This window comes from Neomonachus schauinslandi, chromosome 5, assembly GCF_002201575.2.
Source record: "Neomonachus schauinslandi chromosome 5, ASM220157v2, whole genome shotgun sequence".
Taxonomy (NCBI): domain Eukaryota; kingdom Metazoa; phylum Chordata; class Mammalia; order Carnivora; family Phocidae; genus Neomonachus; species Neomonachus schauinslandi.
In genome coordinates, this window is record NC_058407.1 from 37,617,382 (window position 1) to 37,637,122 (window position 19,741).

Sequence of the window (19,741 nt, forward strand, 5' to 3'; positions counted from 1 at the left end):
GCTACACCTCGGATTAAAACTTTTTAGAATTCTAACATAGTTCTCACTCTTTTGCATCTTCTAGGTCCTGACATCTCAATAGCCACATGATCACCAGAGAGAAGTTGAGGAGTGTAGTTACAACTCATTACAGAAATTGTGCTAGACAGTGTGACCCAACTTGGTTGAATAATTAAATCCACCACTACACGACAAGTCACTTACATCACTCTGTCATTTACACAGCTATAAAAGTGCATTGTAACTATACCTATTTCACAAGGTGTTGGCAGGATTTGAAGAATATATATACACTTTTAGCATGGGGCCTGAGCTAGAATAAGTGTTCAGTAATTAGTTACCTGCCTCTGTATTGCCATAGTTGTTACTATTATTATTATCATTACTGAGAAATAATCCATCAGCATGAAAGAAAGGAATAGCTCTGGCATGAGCTAGAGAATAACCACATGTGCGTTCCCTATTAGAGACTCTACGAATATCCCAAGTCTTATTGTGGCACACCCCCTAAAACACTCAAAGGAAGCATTTAACATTCTTAGATCATTTGTTCCCCAATGTTTGGCAACATCTATGAAATAATACAAGTAAGTGAGAGAGCCCGCAACTCATTGTCCTTGTGCTGAATTTCAAAAAATATGGTATATATTATTGATCAATTATATGTCAATATATATAAGAGAGCTGTATACAATAGGATTCCTGAGAAACACATCTCTGCACTTAATGTGAGCCATTTTTCAAGGTTAGTCCACCAGGCCCTAGGGTCAAGAGGAAAAGCAATGGAAGAAAAACAGGAAAGAATACTGCATATGACTGTGTAAATCAGTAATAAACGCAGTAAAGAAAATCAACAAGTTCCATAATTATACACATATAAGAAGTCCAGTATTTTCTTTTATTGAGAGGTTGGAGGAAAGGAAAATTTTCAAATATTCATACTTACATGAATTAATTAGGCTATTTATCACCATGTTCTAGTAAAAGTAATATTAAAGCATATTGCAAGCAATGAATAATGTGGTCATTATAGATTTTCCTTAAGCCAAAAACCAACAGAACATTTTTTAGAGAGAAGATTAATACCGTTTTCTAGTGTCCAGGAAACATTTTCAAAGTAGGTAACAATTAATATAAAGCCTCCCTCTCCCCAACTTTGGGACCGTTGTACACACTTCAAATATTTACATATAAAACAGAGTTCATTTTTTTCAAAAAGTATCAATCTACTACTCCATATATAATATGGATATTTTCCAAATGTTTCTAAGAATTAAATCCAGGTGTTTTAAATTACTTTTAGTGGTTTCAGTGGAGAAGAAATAAGAAAAGGAAGAAAAGCTAAAATTAACTGAGACTCTTCGTATAGAAACACTATAATGTAGTTTTTATTTATTTATGTATTTATTAGAGAGAAAGCGCATGTGCGGGGGGAAGGAGGGTACGAGAGGGAGAGGGAGAGGGAGAGAGAGAATCTTCAGCAGGCTCCATGCCCAGCGCAGAGCCTGATGTGGGGCTTGATCTCAGGACCCTGAGATCATGACCTGCGCTGAAATCAAGAGTCTGGCGTTTAACTGACTGAGCCACCCCGGTGCCCCCCCGTAATATAGTATTTAGATGGAGTATAGAAGCTAAATTCAGACTGCCTGGGTTCAAAAATCCTAGATCTGCTACTTACTAGTTTTATAAGTTTAGGCAAGTTTCTTAAACTGTCCATATCTCCATTTCCACACCCATTTAATCAGAATAAAAATTGACCCTATCTCACAGGGTGGTTATAAATATTAAATAAATTATAGCACTCAGTATTGTACCTGGCTCATAGCATGGACACAAAAAAGCCTCGCTGTTTTTACTATATGCTGGACACCATGTATACCAGCACACAATTCATTCCAACAATCCTATAAAGTTATTATTATTGCCCTCTCAATCAGTAAGGATAGGCTGGATTATACTACAGTAACAATCGCAAACTCTGTGACTTGCAAAAATAAATGTTTATATCTTACTCATGCAACTTCACTGTGCGTTCAGGTGGACTCCCCAGATCTGTTATCAATGCATTTCTATTGCATTGACAGATGCAGAGGACTTCTATTCCACATGTGCCTCATGAGGGCCGCAGCAGACCAGAGGATTAGGATGGAAGCTCTTGCAAATAAAGGCTTCACCCTGAAGCGACACACCCTCCTCCTCTCACTGCATTAGCCAAAGCTAGCCACATTCCTCTGCGTATATGGGGACATCCGATCCTTTTGTGTGCCTGACATAGAGGAGAACAGATACTGCTGAACAATAATACCCATCGCAGACCAATTTTATAAATTTCGCCATTTTACAATTATTTGGGGGAAAGCACTGTTCAAAGAGTGGAGCCAGAATTTTAACCTAGGAATCAATTTGTTTTCTCCATTAATAATGATCCTCGACTTTCTATTCTACCCACCAAAATGAGATATCTAACAAACTCCCCTTGGTAACTGGCAAACTTCATCGGGCTTTGATTAAGGAGGGGCGTTGGGAGGAAGGCAAAGTCAGGGCATTTGTGGTTTAGAAAAGCACTTAACTCTCAATGAGAATCAATAAAACTCTATGAAAATAAGAAGAACTGTGGAGAGAAAGAAAGATTAGTATAAAAGTACACTTTTCTAAGCTCCAATGCTTTTGCTTAGTTATTTAGCAGTCAATAATACTGATCCTATGTCCCTTTGACTACTATCTATCTTACTAATTTTTTTTCCAACATCTATATTGGTCATGTCTACCGTAGATACTGAGCATTCGTTCTTTTTTTTAATCTTCCCAAAGTTATTTTACTTAACTGATACATCCACTTAGGAGAGATGTCTTGAAAGATTATACTTGGGAAATGTTTTTATTCTAGTATCAAAACCTAAGGAGAAGGTATTCTTATTGTCTAAAGTTAGCTCTTAACTCCAAGACCTACAGAATTTAATTGCTTTTCTCCTACTTAGAAACATTTATATTTTAAATCCGTAAAATTCACTATTAACCTAAAAGTCATAAATTAAATTCTACCCCTAACTTAGAATTTGAAAGTTTTTATTTATTTATTTATTTTAGCTATTCTAGGACTTTCAACTGGACTACTTCAAACTCAAAATCCTTTTTTAAAAAAGATTTTATTTATTTATTTGACAGAGAGAGAGTGAGCAAGAGAGAGAGAGCATGGGTGGGGTTGAGGGGAGGTGCAGAAGGAAAAGCAGAAGTAGGCTCCCCCCTTGGCAGGGATCCGGGGACTTCAGGATCATGACCTGAGCCCAAGGCAGACGCTTAAACGACTGAGCCACCCAGGCGTCCCGAAACTCACAATTCTTGAACTTTGACTTTCCTAGATATCATAAGAATAGTACTCCTCCTTTCTATGCACTGTCCTTTACCACATTTGGCCATAATTCCAGCAAAAGCAAATATAATTAATCTCTTTTATAGTAAGTTCTCTATCTCCATGGTTTAGATAAAGGATTTTAGTTCCACATTCAGATGTGCTTCTAAAATTGTAATTTAAAGAAGTTATTAGATTCATATATTGTCACAAAGATTCATCAGCCTCCTACATATTTCTCTTGCAAATGTCACACCACCATGGAAAGCAAGGAGTTGCTGCTTGCTGCTCATGAAAGTAGAATTCTTTAAAAAAAAAAAAAAAAAAGGCAGTAGCAGCAGAAGCAGTAACTTCAACCACTGGATTTTTTTTTTTCTCACTTTAATAGTATATGGCACGAACAAAGGAAAAGTAAGCCACTTTCCAGGAGGTGCTAAGAGTTTGGATTTTCCCATGCACCTGGTAGTTGATCCGGTCACAGCTGATTGAATTTCCATTGTTCATTGATTGCGCCATTTGTCAGGCAATCCATCCTTGCTTACGTAATTGCAGCATTCCTGTAGTTCACTCTGTTCTGTCCTGGAGGTTCAGCAGCATGACGGACTGAGAAAATTAGATATGGCACAGCATCAAGCTGCTGACCTTCAGAATATAAAATAAGGCCCATCTTTTAAAATTGGTCTTTCTCCATGAGGTTATTCTGCGGGACTGTATTTCTAACAGGCCATTTTTCATGCTGACCATGTACCTTCTTAAAATATTTTTTGTATTTATAGAAAAATGATAATTTAAATTTATATGTGCCTGTACTGTGCAGAATATTATGAATAAATTCATTTCATTTAGAGTTTGTCAAAAGGGGACAAATTTTTCATCTTTAGGTAAACCTCTACCTTCAAACCAGAATTAAATATCATTTTAATAAAATCTGATAAATATGAAGGAAAATTCACAGAATCTTAATAAGTTAAAAAAAAAAAAAAAGACTAAATTTCCCAAATAGTTTAATGTGGCTGACCAATGGATTGCCAAAATACCAAAATTCAATAGGGAAATTAAATTACTTTCCGGTTGCATAAAATCCACATTATATTTTTCTTATTTGTTTTCCTTGGAAACAAAGTCAAACTCACAGAAAAGTTGCAAATAAATAACTTTTTCCCCCCTCTGAGCCACTTATTTACAAATGCCGAATAACCTGAGAATAATTTAGTAAATCAACAATTAATTATTTCATCCCTTTTCAACTCGCAATCAAATGTGTGACTAGCAATCAAATGTGTAACTATCTAGAGAAATAGAATTGCTACAGTATATAACAAGAACACACAGATTGGCTGAGTAGCTCTTTATTTCATTGTTTAGACTTTTCCATGGAGTTTCTTCCAGGAACTTCTAGTATCTAAACAAAAAAAGATAAGAAACCACACAAAGTTCAACTTGCAAAAACAACCTGCTAATGAGGAACAGGTTTCAAAATAAGCAAAATTCCGGAAATTTAAATCGTGCCGGCCGGCTGCACGAGCCACACTGTCTTTGGGGTGATCCGTGGTGGACGTTTTGAGGGCAGCTGACCCGCAGCCTGAGCTCCCTGGACCGCCTCCTGTGGAAGCCTGAGCTGGCCGTGTAGCTTTCTCCCTTTGTCTCATACCCATGTCCACCAACGAGAATGCTAATTCACCAGCTGCCCGCCTTAACAGATTCAAGAACAAGGGGAAAGACAGTACAGAAATGAGGCGGCGCCAAATAGAAGTTAATGTGGAACTGAAGAAAGCTAAGGATGACCAGATGCTGAAAAGGAGAAATGTAAGCTCATTTCCTGATGATGTTAACCTCTCCCCTACAGGAAAACCTCAACAACCAGGGCACTGTAAATTGGTCTGTTGATGACTTTGTCAAAGACATAAATAGCAACAATTTGGAAAGCCAGCTCCAGGCTACTCAAGCTGCTAGGAAACTGCTTTCCAGGGAAAAACAGCCCCCCATAGACAACATAATCCGGGCTGGTTTGATTCCAAAATTTGTGTCCTTCTTGGGCAGAACTGATTGTAGTCCCATTCAGTTTGAATCTGCTTGGGCTCTCACTAACATTGCTTCTGGGACATCAGAACAGACCAAGGCTGTGGTACATGGAGGTGCTATCCCAGCATTCATTTCTCTGTTGGCATCTTCCCATGCCCACATCGGTGAACAAGCTGTATGGGCTCTAGGAAACATTGCAGGTGATGGTTCAGTTTTTCGAGACTTGGTTATCAAGTATGGTGCAGTTGACCCACTATTGGCTCTCCTTGCAGTTCCTGATATGTCATCTTTAGCATGTGGTTACTTATGTAACCTTACTTGGACACTTTCAAACCTTTGTCGCAACAAGAATCCTGCACCCCCATTAGATGCTGTTGAGCAGATTCTTCCTACCTTAGTCCATCTCTTGCATCACGATGATCCAGAAGTATTGGCAGATACCTGCTGGGCCATTTCCTACCTTACTGATGGTCCAAATGAACGGATTGAAATGGATGTGAAAACAGGAGTTGTGCCCCAGTTTGTGAAGCTTCTAGGAGCTACTGAATTGCCCATTGTGACTCCTGCGCTAAGAGCCATTAAGAAATATTGTCACTGGGACAGATGAACAGACTCAGGTTGTAATAGATGCAGGAGCACTTGCTGTTTTTCCCAGCCTCCTAACGAACCCCAAAACTAATATTCAGAAGGAAGCTACGTGGACAATGTCAAACATCACAGCTGGTCGCCAGGACCAGATACAGCAAGTTGTGAATCATGGATTAGTCCTATTCCTCATTGGTGTTCTGTCTAAGGCAGACTTTAAGACACAAAAGGAAGCTGTCTGGGCTGTGACCAACTATACAAGTGGTGGGACAGTTGAACAGATTGTATACCTCATTCATTGTGGCATAATAGAACCATTGATGAACCTCTTACCTACAAAAGATACCAAAATTATTCTGGTTATTCTGGATACCATTTCAAACATCTTTCAGGCTGCTGAGAAACTAGGTGAAACTGAGAAACTTAGTATAATGATTGAAGAATGTGGAGGTTTGGACAAAATCGAAGCTCTACAAAACCATGAAAATGAGTCTGTGTACAAAGCTACATTAAACTTGATTGAGAAATATTTCTCTGTAGAGGAAGAGGAAGATCAGAATGTGCCAGAAACTACCTCTGAAGGCTATACATTCCAAGTTCAGGATGGTACTCCCGGGACCTTTAACTTTTAGGTTGTACAGCTGAGGCAGAAAGTTGTTTGTTGTGTACTCTGTTTGGTAGAAGTCTGTCTTACTGTTTCTCTACTAAGAACTCTTTTTAAATGTGTTTTGTTATTGTAGCACTTTTTACAACGAAACTCTACTTGACCAGTTCCAAACTGTACAACCTGAATGAAGCTCCTCCTCTCAGTGGGTTTCTTATTTCTATGTGGAATCTCCTCTCTTGCAGTGTCCTGTAAATAAAGATTAAATTCCACTCTTTAAAAAAAAAAAAAAAGCAAAATTCCCTTCATTCCTATGTCACAGATTTCTTCACTTCTGCCTTTAACCACTAAAAGGGGAGGAAGGAAAAGTAAAGAGAGGGAGGAAAGTATTTCATAGCTCAGGTGCATGTACATACTGTCATTACGTCTCCCCTTCCTGTCTCTAAGCCCTCCATGGAATGTTTACCTACCATCAGCTCACTCCGTAATGGCTGCTTTGGCCGTGGCCTCCGTCTCTCCACTGACATCACATTATGAAAAGTCACTGAGGATTTCTGAATCAAAACTGCTCTTTCAATCCCCCAGAGCCTTAAAACATCTCCAGAGCCTTTGACCTCTACTGACGTTCCTACTTTTATCTCTTCCCTTCTTCATACTCCATGACACTGAAATATCCTGCTCTTCCTTCTCCTACTTCTTTAAGCAAGTCTATCCACTCTTACACGGTATTTTTTTTCCTACTTGTCTTCAAAGTTTAGTTCTTAGTATGGTGCTCTTCCTCTCTCTCTCCCTCCAACCCCCCATCCCCATTCAACATTCACCAGGCTTTAACTCTACATCTTTTCAACTTAGAGTCAAGTCTATACTCGTACATCAAGCCCCCTCCAGGTTTCAGCTCATTAAGTTTCATTTCACAATCAATTCCTCAACTTGGATATCTGACTCACTTTCCTGCAGTTGCCGTAACTCCCTTCCTTCCCTGAACTCCACTTCCAGGCAGTCACAATGTCTCATTTAGCTTGGGATAGCAGCTACTCAGTTCCAGCCAAGTGTTGCCCATAGCTGCTGGATATTCCGCTTTTTTGTCAAAAGAAGACCAAAAATTGAATTGATAGTGGAAATGTAGATTTCAGGTGAAATCTTCCAATGTTTAAATACTGAGAACTACTTAAAGAAACAAAAACTCAGCATCTGGCTCAAACAAAACCTACCTACAGGCTTAGAGTCAGATTATGACTTGTAGCCTAAGAAGTGAAGGCAAATCCTTTTGCTTTCTATTCCAAGATTTCCGAAACCATCCTGAAACTACCTTCTGAATTTGAGTCAGTAGTGCTGCACCCCACTTTTCTTGTCTAATCTCTACTCATTGGGATCTCAGTATAAACATCATTTCCTCAAGACTCCTTCCATGATCCTTCTAGAGAAGACTATGTTACATCCACCACTAACCATTGTATTTCATAGTATCTAATGCAATTCTAAATAAATAGCTTTGTGATAATTTTTTTAATGTATGTCTCCCTTGCTGCTATGTGGTAAGCTCCTTCACTATCTCTTCCATCATTTTCTCTGTAGTATCCACACAGTAAGTGAATGATTGATGTCTTTAACTCTTATAGACCATTTGAAGACTTAGAGGAATTAAATAACCTTTATGTCATAGCTAGTAAGGAACTGAGATCTTGCATGTTGAAAAACCTACACACTTTCCATTATAGAAATGTTAACCAAGGTGGCACCTGGGTGGCTCAGTCATTAAGCATCTGCCTTCAGCTCAGGTCATGATCCCAGGATCCTGGGATCGAGCCCTGCATCGGGCTCCCTGCTCCGCAGGAGGCCTGCTTCTCCCTCTGCTGCTCCCCTTGCTTGTGTTCCCTCTCTCTCTGTCAAATAAATAAATAAAATCTTTAAAAAAAAAAAAAAAGAAATGTTAACCAAGCTGAAATCATTTTCTAATAATCCGCATTTAGTTGGAGTCTTTCCTTTTCAGCTTATGGTCGCTGTTGATATATATGAAATTCTAAATCAAATAATATATGAGAGTCTTATCATGAAATGTTGTTTAAATAAAAATAAGCAAAAAATGGTTTGCATTGCTTCCACAGAAAGGAACAAACCGATGACCTAGACAGAAGAGTAAACCACAATGAGTAATGCAAAAGTGGACTGCCTAATCTTTACTTCAGAGGGTGGCAGCTGAATTTCAGTTTCAGGCTAGGCAGCAGGATGTCTAATTCATGAGGAGAAAATAACCCAAACATCCATTTTGTTGTTCCAGGATTAGAGAAATTACTCGGAATTCTAACTGCTTCACCCTTGACTGCAGTTTTCCACTGAGGTCTCTAAAATAGAGACTTTAGTACCCCAAAAGCCAGGTGTCAACAATGTGAATTAACCACCAAACTGTGAGAAAAGGTGGATCTTCACAACTTCCTAGAGCACCTACATGTAATTGGGATTTATTTTTCAAAGCTCTCAGAGATTACAGTACCAGAAATGTATTTTACAGGGCTATTCACTTCAGTGGAAAATCCCTTCAGTTTATCACCCTTAAAGATTTCTATTCCATGTTCATACTCCTGTAGCTGTAAGCTACTCTTGGATAGTTAGTTTATGCCACTGTGAAAGCTCATATGCATTAATATTTATGTGTTGGAACTTTTGATAGGCCTACAGATGCTGAGGGGAGTTTACTTTCATGAAGACAGACAAGATTATAATGAAGATGGAGAAGTCAAAGGGCACCAGAGATCTTGACTCCATGTAAGTCAGCTCCATCTAGGAGAAGAAAGCTACAGCAACCCCTCCTCAGTTTACTTAAAGATTTGGATGCCCACATCTCCATTACCCAGATCCCAGCTACACAGAAAATAAGCAAGTCTCTTTCACATCAAATTTTGCTCATATCCCCTTACTACCTCCCAAAGACATATAGAAGCAAAAATCATCACATCTATGTATTCTGTTACTTTACTAGCATTTTTTAAACTCGTATGTCAGCTCTGCCCTAGATCCTAGGGATATAAAGACAAAACAAGAGAAAGACATTCATCCTGCCCTTGAATTTAGCTTCATAAAAAATTGTTAACCCATGAGGAGTATCTTCAAATACGTGTCTAACACAGTAATGGAGTCTATTTGAAATTGCAAATGCTTATTGATGAAGTTTAAGGTTAGATATATGGTCTCCTACCTCTAGTTCCCTGTCCAACTCTGCTCTGCCAACCAAATGCTTAGTAAGATCAAATCACACTGCTGAAATAAATACAGACTCAAAGACTTATCTTTATTCACCTTGATCTTTTGGGCTGCTATAAAACAGGTATGGCCATGTGATTCCAAGAGTACAAAGATGAAGACTTCAGATATAGTAGTATCAAATGTCAGTGATTTAAAATGTATTGAATTTTCCAAAATACAAAGAGCCTTTGGCAAAAATTTCATTAAAAACATTTAATGCACACAATTTTAGAAAATTTAGGCAAACAATTAGAGATTAAGAAGAAAAAACAAGTTAGAAAGAAAATCTCCAGGTCAAGAACGCATGGGTGGCTCAGATGGTTAAGCGGCTGCCTTCGGCTGAAGTCATGATGATCTCAGGGTCCTGGGATCCAGTCCTGCATGAGCTCCCTGCTCAGCAGGGGAGTCTGCTTCTCGCTCTCCCTCTGCTCTTCCCCACCTCTTGTGCTGTCTCTCTCTCTCTCTCAAAGAAATGAATAAAATCTTAAAAAAAAAAAAATCTCCAGGTCTAAAATACCTATTTGATGGACCTTTGATTTCCACATTCTCTGCACTCACTTGGGCCCCTGCCAACCCCAACCAACCCTCTAGAAACCTGTGCTTTCCCTTCCATTGTCACTGCCACTGCCTTATATCTGGCCCTCGTTGGTTTTTTCTTAGAATATCCCCATGACTTCTTTTTTTTTCTTTCATGACTTCTTAATTAACTTCTCTGCACATGGTTTTAAGGAGGGGGTCACATAAATCATTTTCAATACCATACTTTATGACAGATATGTAGACACAGAACTTTGAGAACACACTCTTAGGAAAGACCATAATCTTTGTTTTGATCTAAGAAACACAAGGAGGGTTTCCTGTTCCTGACATAACTGTGGTGTAAGAGTGGAAAGACAGCTAGCTACTCTTCCTCCAACATTTATAAAGTCTATTTCATCCAAGACATGATCTTAATTCTTTACCCATTTAATCCTCATACTATTTCCACATTTATATATGAGAACACTGAAGCAGAGAGATTAAGTAACTCGGCTGTGAACACACAGCCAGTAACTGGGAGACCCAGAACTCAAACTCAGTATTCTGGCTCCACAGACCATGCTCTTAGTCATCATGACTCATTGGCATATGTGTGTGTGTGTGTGTGTGTGTGTGCTTATATGTCTATGTGTACTGTGTATGTCTACATATATATACTATATATACACACATATAAATATATATGTATATATATAGACTTAGACATATAAATACACATAGTGCTTGGATCACTGTCAGGCATATCAAAGAGGGTTAGTCAAACTCTACTGAAAAAATTAAACCAGAAGAGAAAAGGTGCTCAGATTCTAAAGGGAAAACTATGTAAACTGTTTCAAACAACGAAGAGAGGGCATGACAACAATACGGAACAGGCTCTGGTTGGCTTGCCTTTCTCCACTTCAACAAGGAGACATTTATCAAATGCAAACCTGACTGTGTCATTGCCCCGTTTCAATGCTGGGAATTTGGAAACTTGGGGAACCTCACTGCAGTGTTGCTCAGACTTTTACAGGAAACATCTCTCCCTAATGCCTGGCAGATGAGAGCAACCACATTCTTACTAGGCACCTAGCTGAATGGGCAGCCACAACTGAGTTTTCGTAGACTGTGCGCCTCACCCTTACTATTCTGACAAGTCTGGCATTTATTCTACAATGTATCTGTTTTGTTGTAATGTAAAAATAGTGTTTATAGCTACTTAAAATTGCAACTCTAGACAAAAAAAAAAAAAAAATGTACTCCTACCATGATTTCTAGCAGCACCTGGCCTATATGTGCATAATTTTGGAGTACCTCATATTGTACCTTCATACAGACAACAGGGCTATGGATCTAATCCAAGCTGGTTCACCAGCCCCTTCTCCCACCTCTCCAGCCAACACAATTATTTGCAACCATAGTAAGAGTCAAATTTCAGCCTGTTTTCCAATCCCTGGTCTTTAATAATTAGATCCTTGTCCATCTTGCGGAAGATAATACCCATCCTCCCAAACCCTACTTAGGTGTGATTTTACTAAAGTCTTTCCTCAATTCTCTTCCTCCCCGCAGTGTGTGGATACTTGGTAATACTTCCCTAGTAGTACTCTCCCATACTAGACAGTGCTGTCCCTGGAGACAGACCCCTGCTTTAGTCTGTGTAACATCCCCAGTGCCAAGTACAGCTCTGCCATTCTGGTAAATCTCTGGGCCATTGGAAACTGGCCTCATAATGAGTAACCCAATCCCTCAAGAGAAGGCAGGAGAGTTGACCATAAAATTTAAATTAAACACAAATCGAAAGATCTGAGCACATCTCCAGTCTTGAATTTCTTTCCTAATATAATGCCAGGTTCCCCATGAAAGGGACGTTGAGCCCGGTCGCCCAAAAGTCATGAGAGATCTGGCTTGGCGAAGGAGTCACTCACCAACTCGTGGAAGGCGGGTATCTGTTCTCCAGCGTTTTGGTCCAGGGCTTGTACCAGCTGATCTGCTCGGCCGCTTTGCCCCAGAACCGCTCGGGGTCGGCCACCGAGGCCGCGAAGTGGGTCTTGTACTCGCCGCCACCACCTGCCGACGACAGCGCTCGGCAGCCCCGGCTCCCGAGAGCGCCCCGCGGGCCGGGGGCCACGTACGCCCTGCGGGCCGGGCCGGCTCCCCGGGCTGGAGAGGACCCGGGCAGGGACCCCCCGAGTCCCCCGGCGCCGGTGACTTTGCGACACTGCAGCCAAGACGGCTTCATCGCCGCCAGCTGGGCCCCCCTCGCCCTCGCAGGCTGTGCTGCCCGAGGTCCCAGAGTGCACTCCTCAGCGACAGCCGGGGCTCTCCCGACTTCCAGAAGGCGGCGGGCAGGGGGCGGGAGGCGGAGGCAGCTCCCGAGGGGAGCCCGGGGCCTTGGAGTTTGGAAGTCACACTAGGGCTGCCGGGAAAAGCCGACCTGGAGCGGCGGGGGGAAGCAACAGGCTGGAGTGGGGGCGGGGGGGTGGGGGGGTAGGGGCCGGGGCCACAGCGGGAGAAATCCAGCCCCTGCGTGCGTCCCCAGCCGCGCGGCTCCCCCACCAAAAGCCCCCTGTTGCTGCAGAACGTCCTCCCTTCCCCGACACGCCAGTGGCCCTCGGGGGAGGCCGACGCACCCATCTCGCTCTCAACAAACAAGTTTTCAAACAAACAGGTTGTGCGCAGCTTCTGTGGCTCCATCTGTGCACAGCCAGCTGGTGGAGGCGCATCGCCTCCGGCCTGCGGCGGAAACCAAAACCCCTGGGCCCTGCGGCAAGGCCCCTGCAGTGTTCGTTTCCTTAGTTTGTTTTTTTTTTAACTCAGCTCAGTCCCTGGTTATTAAAAACACCAGCGGCTCCAGGGCAAGGACTGCTCCAGGATTTCATGACAGCTGAGAGGGTAGGAGGAGTGGAGGAAGGTTGCGCAAAAGTGGGGAGTAGGGATTGACCGGCTCCTGGGGAAGACAGACCCGCGGGGTTGAGGATCCACCAGCTGCTCGGACTCCCCCCCCACAGATCTAGAGGTGGAAAGCAGAACGGACTTGTTGCATTTCTTCCCCTCCAATTTGCCTCTTTGGAGTTTCTGGGGCCCTTTCCTTGATGTGGTGGTGGGGGGGGGGGGTGAGCCAAAAAGAGGAGCTAAGTAAAGATAAAGTGAATCAAACAAAAGAGGAAGAGGAAGCTGGGGAAAATTAAAAGACAAAGGCAGTATAAATTACTATCTGGGTTTAACATTCTAAAAGCTCCTTCACTGTTTTTTACACCCAAGTGAAATTCAGATGCAATCCTGTTTGCCTTAGCATTTGCGGTTTTAAATGTAAAGATGTGTATTCCCAAATCTGAGGCGAGAAATAGTGGAATGCCCCTGACCCGAGGAAGGATTGTAAACTTGAGAAGCTGTAAAATCAGATTACTCTGCAGGAAAAGAATAATGTGGAGATAAAGGTTAAAAAAAAAAAAAAAAAAACAGAGACAAATATAATGCAAAACAAAGAAAATTTAAATAACCGCTTCGGCTATTCCCTTTCAACTGAGAAACAAGGCACTAGACTTTTTCCTGACACCGGCAGCCTACTTTATTCCTTCCAACGGCTTCAGATCAAAGGATTTCCAGTAGCCAGAGACATTCACTACCTCTTGAACTCAGAGATAAAGCCATTTAACCTCCTAGCCCCCTGCTTTCCTCTGTCCAGTTGCTTAATGTTGCTTCCTGGTATTTAAGATCTTGACTCCAAATTATCCCCTATTGTATTATAATGATGTTCACGTCAGTCATTTGTTTAACAAATATGTGAGTACCTACACTGCAAGCGAGATGTGGTTTGTTGGGGGATATTTGAAGGAGGGAAGCAGACAGTTTATTGGCACCTACTCTGTATATTTGTGGTGCTACCCTTTCAAATATGTTAGTTCCTGTGATTTTCAAAGAAGTACAAAGAAGTGGGAACTATAATCCCCATGTTTACAAATGGAGCTTAAAGATAAGTTAACTTGCTTGAGGTCACGCAGCTACCAAGCAAAACAGGATTCAGACCTTGTTGATACTCAGAGCTCAGCAGCCCCTATACCTTTAAATACCTGTGTGCCAATGATACTGATCGCCATGCTTCAAGGTAGAGTGCTCACTCAGGGTCAGTTCACTCCGCTCCTGTCCCTTACCCCAGCGTACTCTACAAATAGTATCATTTTCTCTGTGTGCCATGACTTGAATAAGGTAGGGAATCTGACTCTGAAATCCATGGTTTTTGCACCAAGCTGATCATCTTCCTATTTAGAGAGAGACAGAGAGAGTAAGAAACAAGGAAGGAAAGAAGGGAGGAAGGGAGGAAGGAAGGAAGATTGATTTTAGACTCCCAGTAAAATATGACTAATTGAATTCCCACATCCATTCCTAGAAGCCAGCTGAAAGAGAATCAAAGAGAGACAGTGATGGTGGTGGCAAAAAGCCACAAGGACAAAGAGAATAGGAGAAAAGAAACCAGAAGAGAGAATGGAAAGAAGATGGATTCATTGTTATATGACTTACAGGGTCACTTCAGGGTGGGGATGGTCCTGAATTTAACTGCTTTTGGTCGAGTAAAGGGATTTCCTCTTCAGAAACCTGGAATGTGTCAGGATTTTGAGGTCCTGGTTTCCTCTGAAGGTTCAGAATGAAGGTCAAGGGCTTAAAAACACACACATTAATTAAAAGATTGTGTGAGACAAAGTTAGATCACTGAATTGCTGGGTGAAACCATTTTCTCGGGACTTGGCAGTACACTGTCTTATTTTAAGTAATTGTGCAAAATAGATCGTTAATGTTAAGTTCCAAATCAGATGTGAGTGAAGGCACAGTCCAGCAAAGGCAAGAAATAGAGTGGACAAGTAGAACAAGGGTGACCAATGAGACTAGAAATTTTTCTTGGAGCTCAGTACAGAAGTGCAAAATAATGTCAAATGCAGGCCAGAGCCTGAGGGTGCACCATCGGCCTTTAAATTAAGACACTCAAAGCCTGTTGACTGGCCACTGAGCTTAAGATCATTAGCCACTGAGTCTCAGTTTGAATACTAGTACTGCCACTTATTAGGTAGAAATTTGGAAAATTTATTAACTCGCCTACACTGTAATATCAGTTATCTATATTCTGAGGCTCATGATTCTTACCTCACACTATTGTTGCAAAGTTTAAATATGTATACATTGATTAGCATCAGGGCAGTAGCAAAGCAAGCTAATTTAGGACAGCAACAAAGCCTATGAACAACCAACCAAGCCTAAAGGACACCTCAAAAACCTCCAGCTTCATTAACATACTTAAAAGCTTATAATCAGAAAATTTTGAAAAAATTATTTTAATTTAAACATGCATGTACATTCTATACTGCTTCAAAAAATAAAACTGTGTTTTAAACTAATTTGGGGACAGGATAATCGCAATCTTTTCAATGTTTGCCCCTCTAAAACTCTGGCTTTTTGATACAAAATATTTATTTTCTTGTGTGCCAATAAATTGTATATATATTTTTTCTTTTTTTCATTTATTTTATTTTTTCATCAAAGTAAGTGTACTCTTTAATCCCTATCCCCTACTTCCTGCATCCACCCACCGACTTCCCCTTGGTAGCCATCCGTTTATTCTCTAGAGTCTGTTTCTTGATTTGTCTCTCTCTCTCTCTCTTTCTCTTTGCTCGTTTGTTTTGTTTCTTAAATTCCATATATGAGTGAGATCATATGGTATTTGTCTTCTCTGACTGACTTGCTTCGCTCAGCATTATTCTATCACTATCCATGTTGTTGCAAATGGAAAGGTTTCATTCCTTTTTTATGGCTGAACAATATTCCATTGTGTATATATAACATATCTTCTTTACCCATTTATCTATAGATGGACACTTGGGCTGCTTCCATAGTTTGGCTATTATAAATAATATTATAATATTATAAATTATAATAATATAAATAATGCTGCAGTAATCATAGGGGTGCATATATCCCTTCAAATTAGTATTTTTGTATTCTTAGGGTAAACACCCATTAGTGTGATTACTGGATGGTAAGGTAGTTCCATTTTTAATTTTTTGAAGAAACTCCCTACTGTTTTCCACACTGGCTGTACCAATTTGCATTCCCATTAACAGTGCAATAGATTCTTTTTTCTCTACATCATCCCTTACACTTGTTTTTGTGTTTTTTATTTTAATCATTCTGACAGGTATGAGGTGAACATATCTCAACATAATAAAGGACTTATATAAAAAACCCACAGCCAACATCATACTTAATGGTGAAAAATTGAGAGCTTTCCCCCTAAGGTCAGGAACAAAACAAGGATGTCCATTCTCATCACTTTTATTCTGTATCTATTGAAGTGACAATATGGTTTTTATCCTTTCCCTTATTGATGTGACATATCACATTGATTACTTTGCAAATATTAAACTACCTTGCATCCTGAGAATAAATCTCACACGGCTGTGATGTATGATTCTTTTTAAAATATATTGTTGGATTAGCTTTGCTAATATTTTGTTGAGGATTTTTCCATCTATATTCATGAGAAATATTGGCCTGTAGTTCTCTCTCTCTCTTTTTTTTGTGGTGTCTTATCTGGTTTTAGTATCAGGGTAATGCTGTCCTTATAGAATGAATTTGGCAGTTTTCCTTCTTCTTGTATTTTTTTGGAATAGTTTAAGAAAAATGGGTATTAACTCTTCTTTAAACGTTTGGTGGAATTCACCTGTGAAGTCATCTGGTCCTGAACTTTTGTTTGTTGGGATTTTTTTTTTTTATTACTGATTCAATTTCATTGCTGGTAATTGGTCTGTTCAAAGTTTCTATTTCCTTCTGCTTTAGTTTTGGTAGGTTATATGTTCCAGGAGTTCATTCATCTCTTCCTAGTTGTCCAAATTGTTGGCATATAGGTTTTCATGATATTCTGTTACAATTGTTTGTATTTTTGTGTGCTGGTTGTTATGTCTCCCCTTTCATTACTAATTTTGTTTATTTGCGTCCTCTCTCTCTCTCCCTTTTGAGTCTTGCTAGAGGTTTACGTAATTTTGTTGATCTTTTCAAAGAACCAGTTCCTCGTTTCACTGATCTGTTCTATTGCTTTTTAAATTTCTGCATCATTTATTTCTGCTCTAATCTTTATTATTTCCTTCCTTTTACTGGGTTTGTGTTTTATTTGTTCCTTTTCTAGCTCCTTTACATGTAAGGTTAGGTTGTTTATTTGAGATTTTTCTTGCTTCTTGAGTTAGGCTTGCATTTCTATAAACTTCCTGCTTAGAGTCACTTTTGCTGCATCCCAAAGACTTTGGACCATTATGTTTTCATTTTCATTTATTTTCAAACTGGACAGCAACATGCAAAAGAATGAAACTGGAATACGTTTTTACACCTATAAGAAATATAAATTCAAAACAGATTAAAGACTTAAATGTGAGACCTGAAACCATACAAATTCTAGAATAGAACACAGGCAGTAGTAATCTCTTTGACATCAGCCATAGCAGCTTCTTTCTAGTTGGAAAGGAAAGGCAAGGAAAACAAAAGCAAAAATAAACTATTGGGGCTACATCAAAATAAAAAGTTTCTGCACAGCAAAGGAAACAATCAACAACACGAAAAGGCAACCCACAGAATGGGAGAAGATATTTGCAAATGAGAAATCTGACAAAGGATTAGTGACCAAAGTATATAAAGAGCTGATACCACTCAACACCCCCAAAACTGAATCATCCAATTTAAAAATGGACAGAAGACATGAATAGACCCTTTTCCAAAGAAGACATAAAATGGCCAACCGACACATGAAAAGATGCTCAACATTACTGATTATCAGGAAAATGTAAATCAAAACTACAATGAAATATCATCTTACACCTGTCAGAATGACTAGAATCAACACAAGAAGTGACTGATGTTGGCAAGGATGTGGAGAAAGGGGAACCCTCTTGTAGTGTTGGTAGAAATGCAGCCACTGTGGAAAACAGTAGTTCCTCAAAAAGTGAAAAATAGAACTACTCTATGATCCAGCAATTGCACTACTAGGTATTTACCCAAAGAATACAAAAATAATCATTCAAAGAGATACATACCCCAATGTTATAGCAACATTATCTACAATAGCCAAATTATGGAAACAGCCCAAGCGTCCATCGATTGATCAATGGATAAGGAAGATGTGATAAATATATACAATGGAATATTACTCAGCCATTAAAAAGAATGAAATCTTGCCATTTGCAACTACATGGATGGAGCTAGATAGTATTATGCTGGGTGAAATAAATCAGAGAAAAACAAATACCATAAGATCTCACTCATATGTGGAATTTAAGAAAGAAAATGAAAGAGCAAAGGGAAAGAAGAAAAAGGGAGAGAGGCAAACCAAGAAAGAGACTCTTAAATATAGAGAACTGATGGTTACCAGAGGGGAAGTGAGCAGGGGGATGGGCTAGATGTGTGATGGGGATTAAGGGGGCACTTCTTGTGATGAGCACAGGGTGATGTATGGAAGTTGAATCACTACAGTGTACACCTGAAACTAATATTACACTGTATGTTAATTGACTGGAATTTAAATAAAAACTTAAAAGATTGCTTTCTCAGATAATGCAGTTGTGATGTAAAATTCAATACAAATCATTAATATTTAATTTAGATCACCAAAACCCTTGAGAGATCATTTTATTTCTTCTGTACAGACCACTTCTAAGAAATTACCCTGTTTCTGTTTCATATTCCACTACTAAAGCCACTCTATGGTACTCAAATATTTGTAATAAAACCTTGAATATATTAGAAATTATCTTACTGTCAGTGAATAAATGATAAAAAGGGAAAGAAATATCCTTTAAACTAATATTTTTTCATAAAGTGTAGTCAATTACTTAGCATTATTTTAGGCTGCCATTTTTTTTCTGTTTCTGTGAATGTGTTTGCACAGGGGGTATATGAAATTAAACTGGGAAATGAAACTTAAAGTCAGTTTACCACAACATGAGCTGTTCTTATGTAACGAGGTGGTGAGCAATAATTTTTTGGTTTCCACAATAACACAAGGATCTCAACTGAAGTACTGTTTTAAAATTAAAGGAAATACAGGAACAAATAAATGACTTACTTTAGGTAGATCATGAAATCAGGTGTCTCACGTATTTATTGGAAACAGTATAGGTAAAAAAACTAAAAAGTATGAAATATGTGTGAGGTATGTGGGCACCCTTTTTCAACCATTATTCTGAATGATGAAATGCTTAGGTGACTCTTGCGGTACCTTATGTTTTATTTGTTGGTACAATTTTCTATCTGTTTTTAGAGCTGAACAAATAAATATTTATGGCTTGCTTAAGATATTTGTTTTAAAAGAGGTTTTTGTAAATTTTATTAAGAGCTCCAGAGTACATTCAGATTTTCTAGTGAAGATGTTTTGTGTATAAAAAGTATTT

At 39.4% G+C, this 19,741-nt stretch overlaps 1 protein-coding gene and 1 pseudogene across 2 annotated transcripts in view; one reads left to right on the plus strand and one right to left on the minus strand.

Moving 5' to 3' along the window:
* ACSS3 (acyl-CoA synthetase short chain family member 3) overlaps window positions 1-12,632 on the minus strand; it is a 140,339-nt gene extending 127,707 nt beyond the window's left edge. The window contains exon 1 of the mRNA XM_021689851.1: window positions 12,245-12,632. Coding sequence (XP_021545526.1) covers window positions 12,245-12,558 — 314 coding nt within the window. The 5' untranslated portion in view covers window positions 12,559-12,632. The remainder of the gene's footprint in view (window positions 1-12,244) is intronic.
* Window positions 5,003-6,588, plus strand: LOC110580195 (annotated as a pseudogene). The gene has a single exon (XR_002480321.2). The product of XR_002480321.2 is annotated as an importin subunit alpha-1-like (transcript).
* Window positions 12,633-19,741: the final 7,109 nt, after the last annotated feature.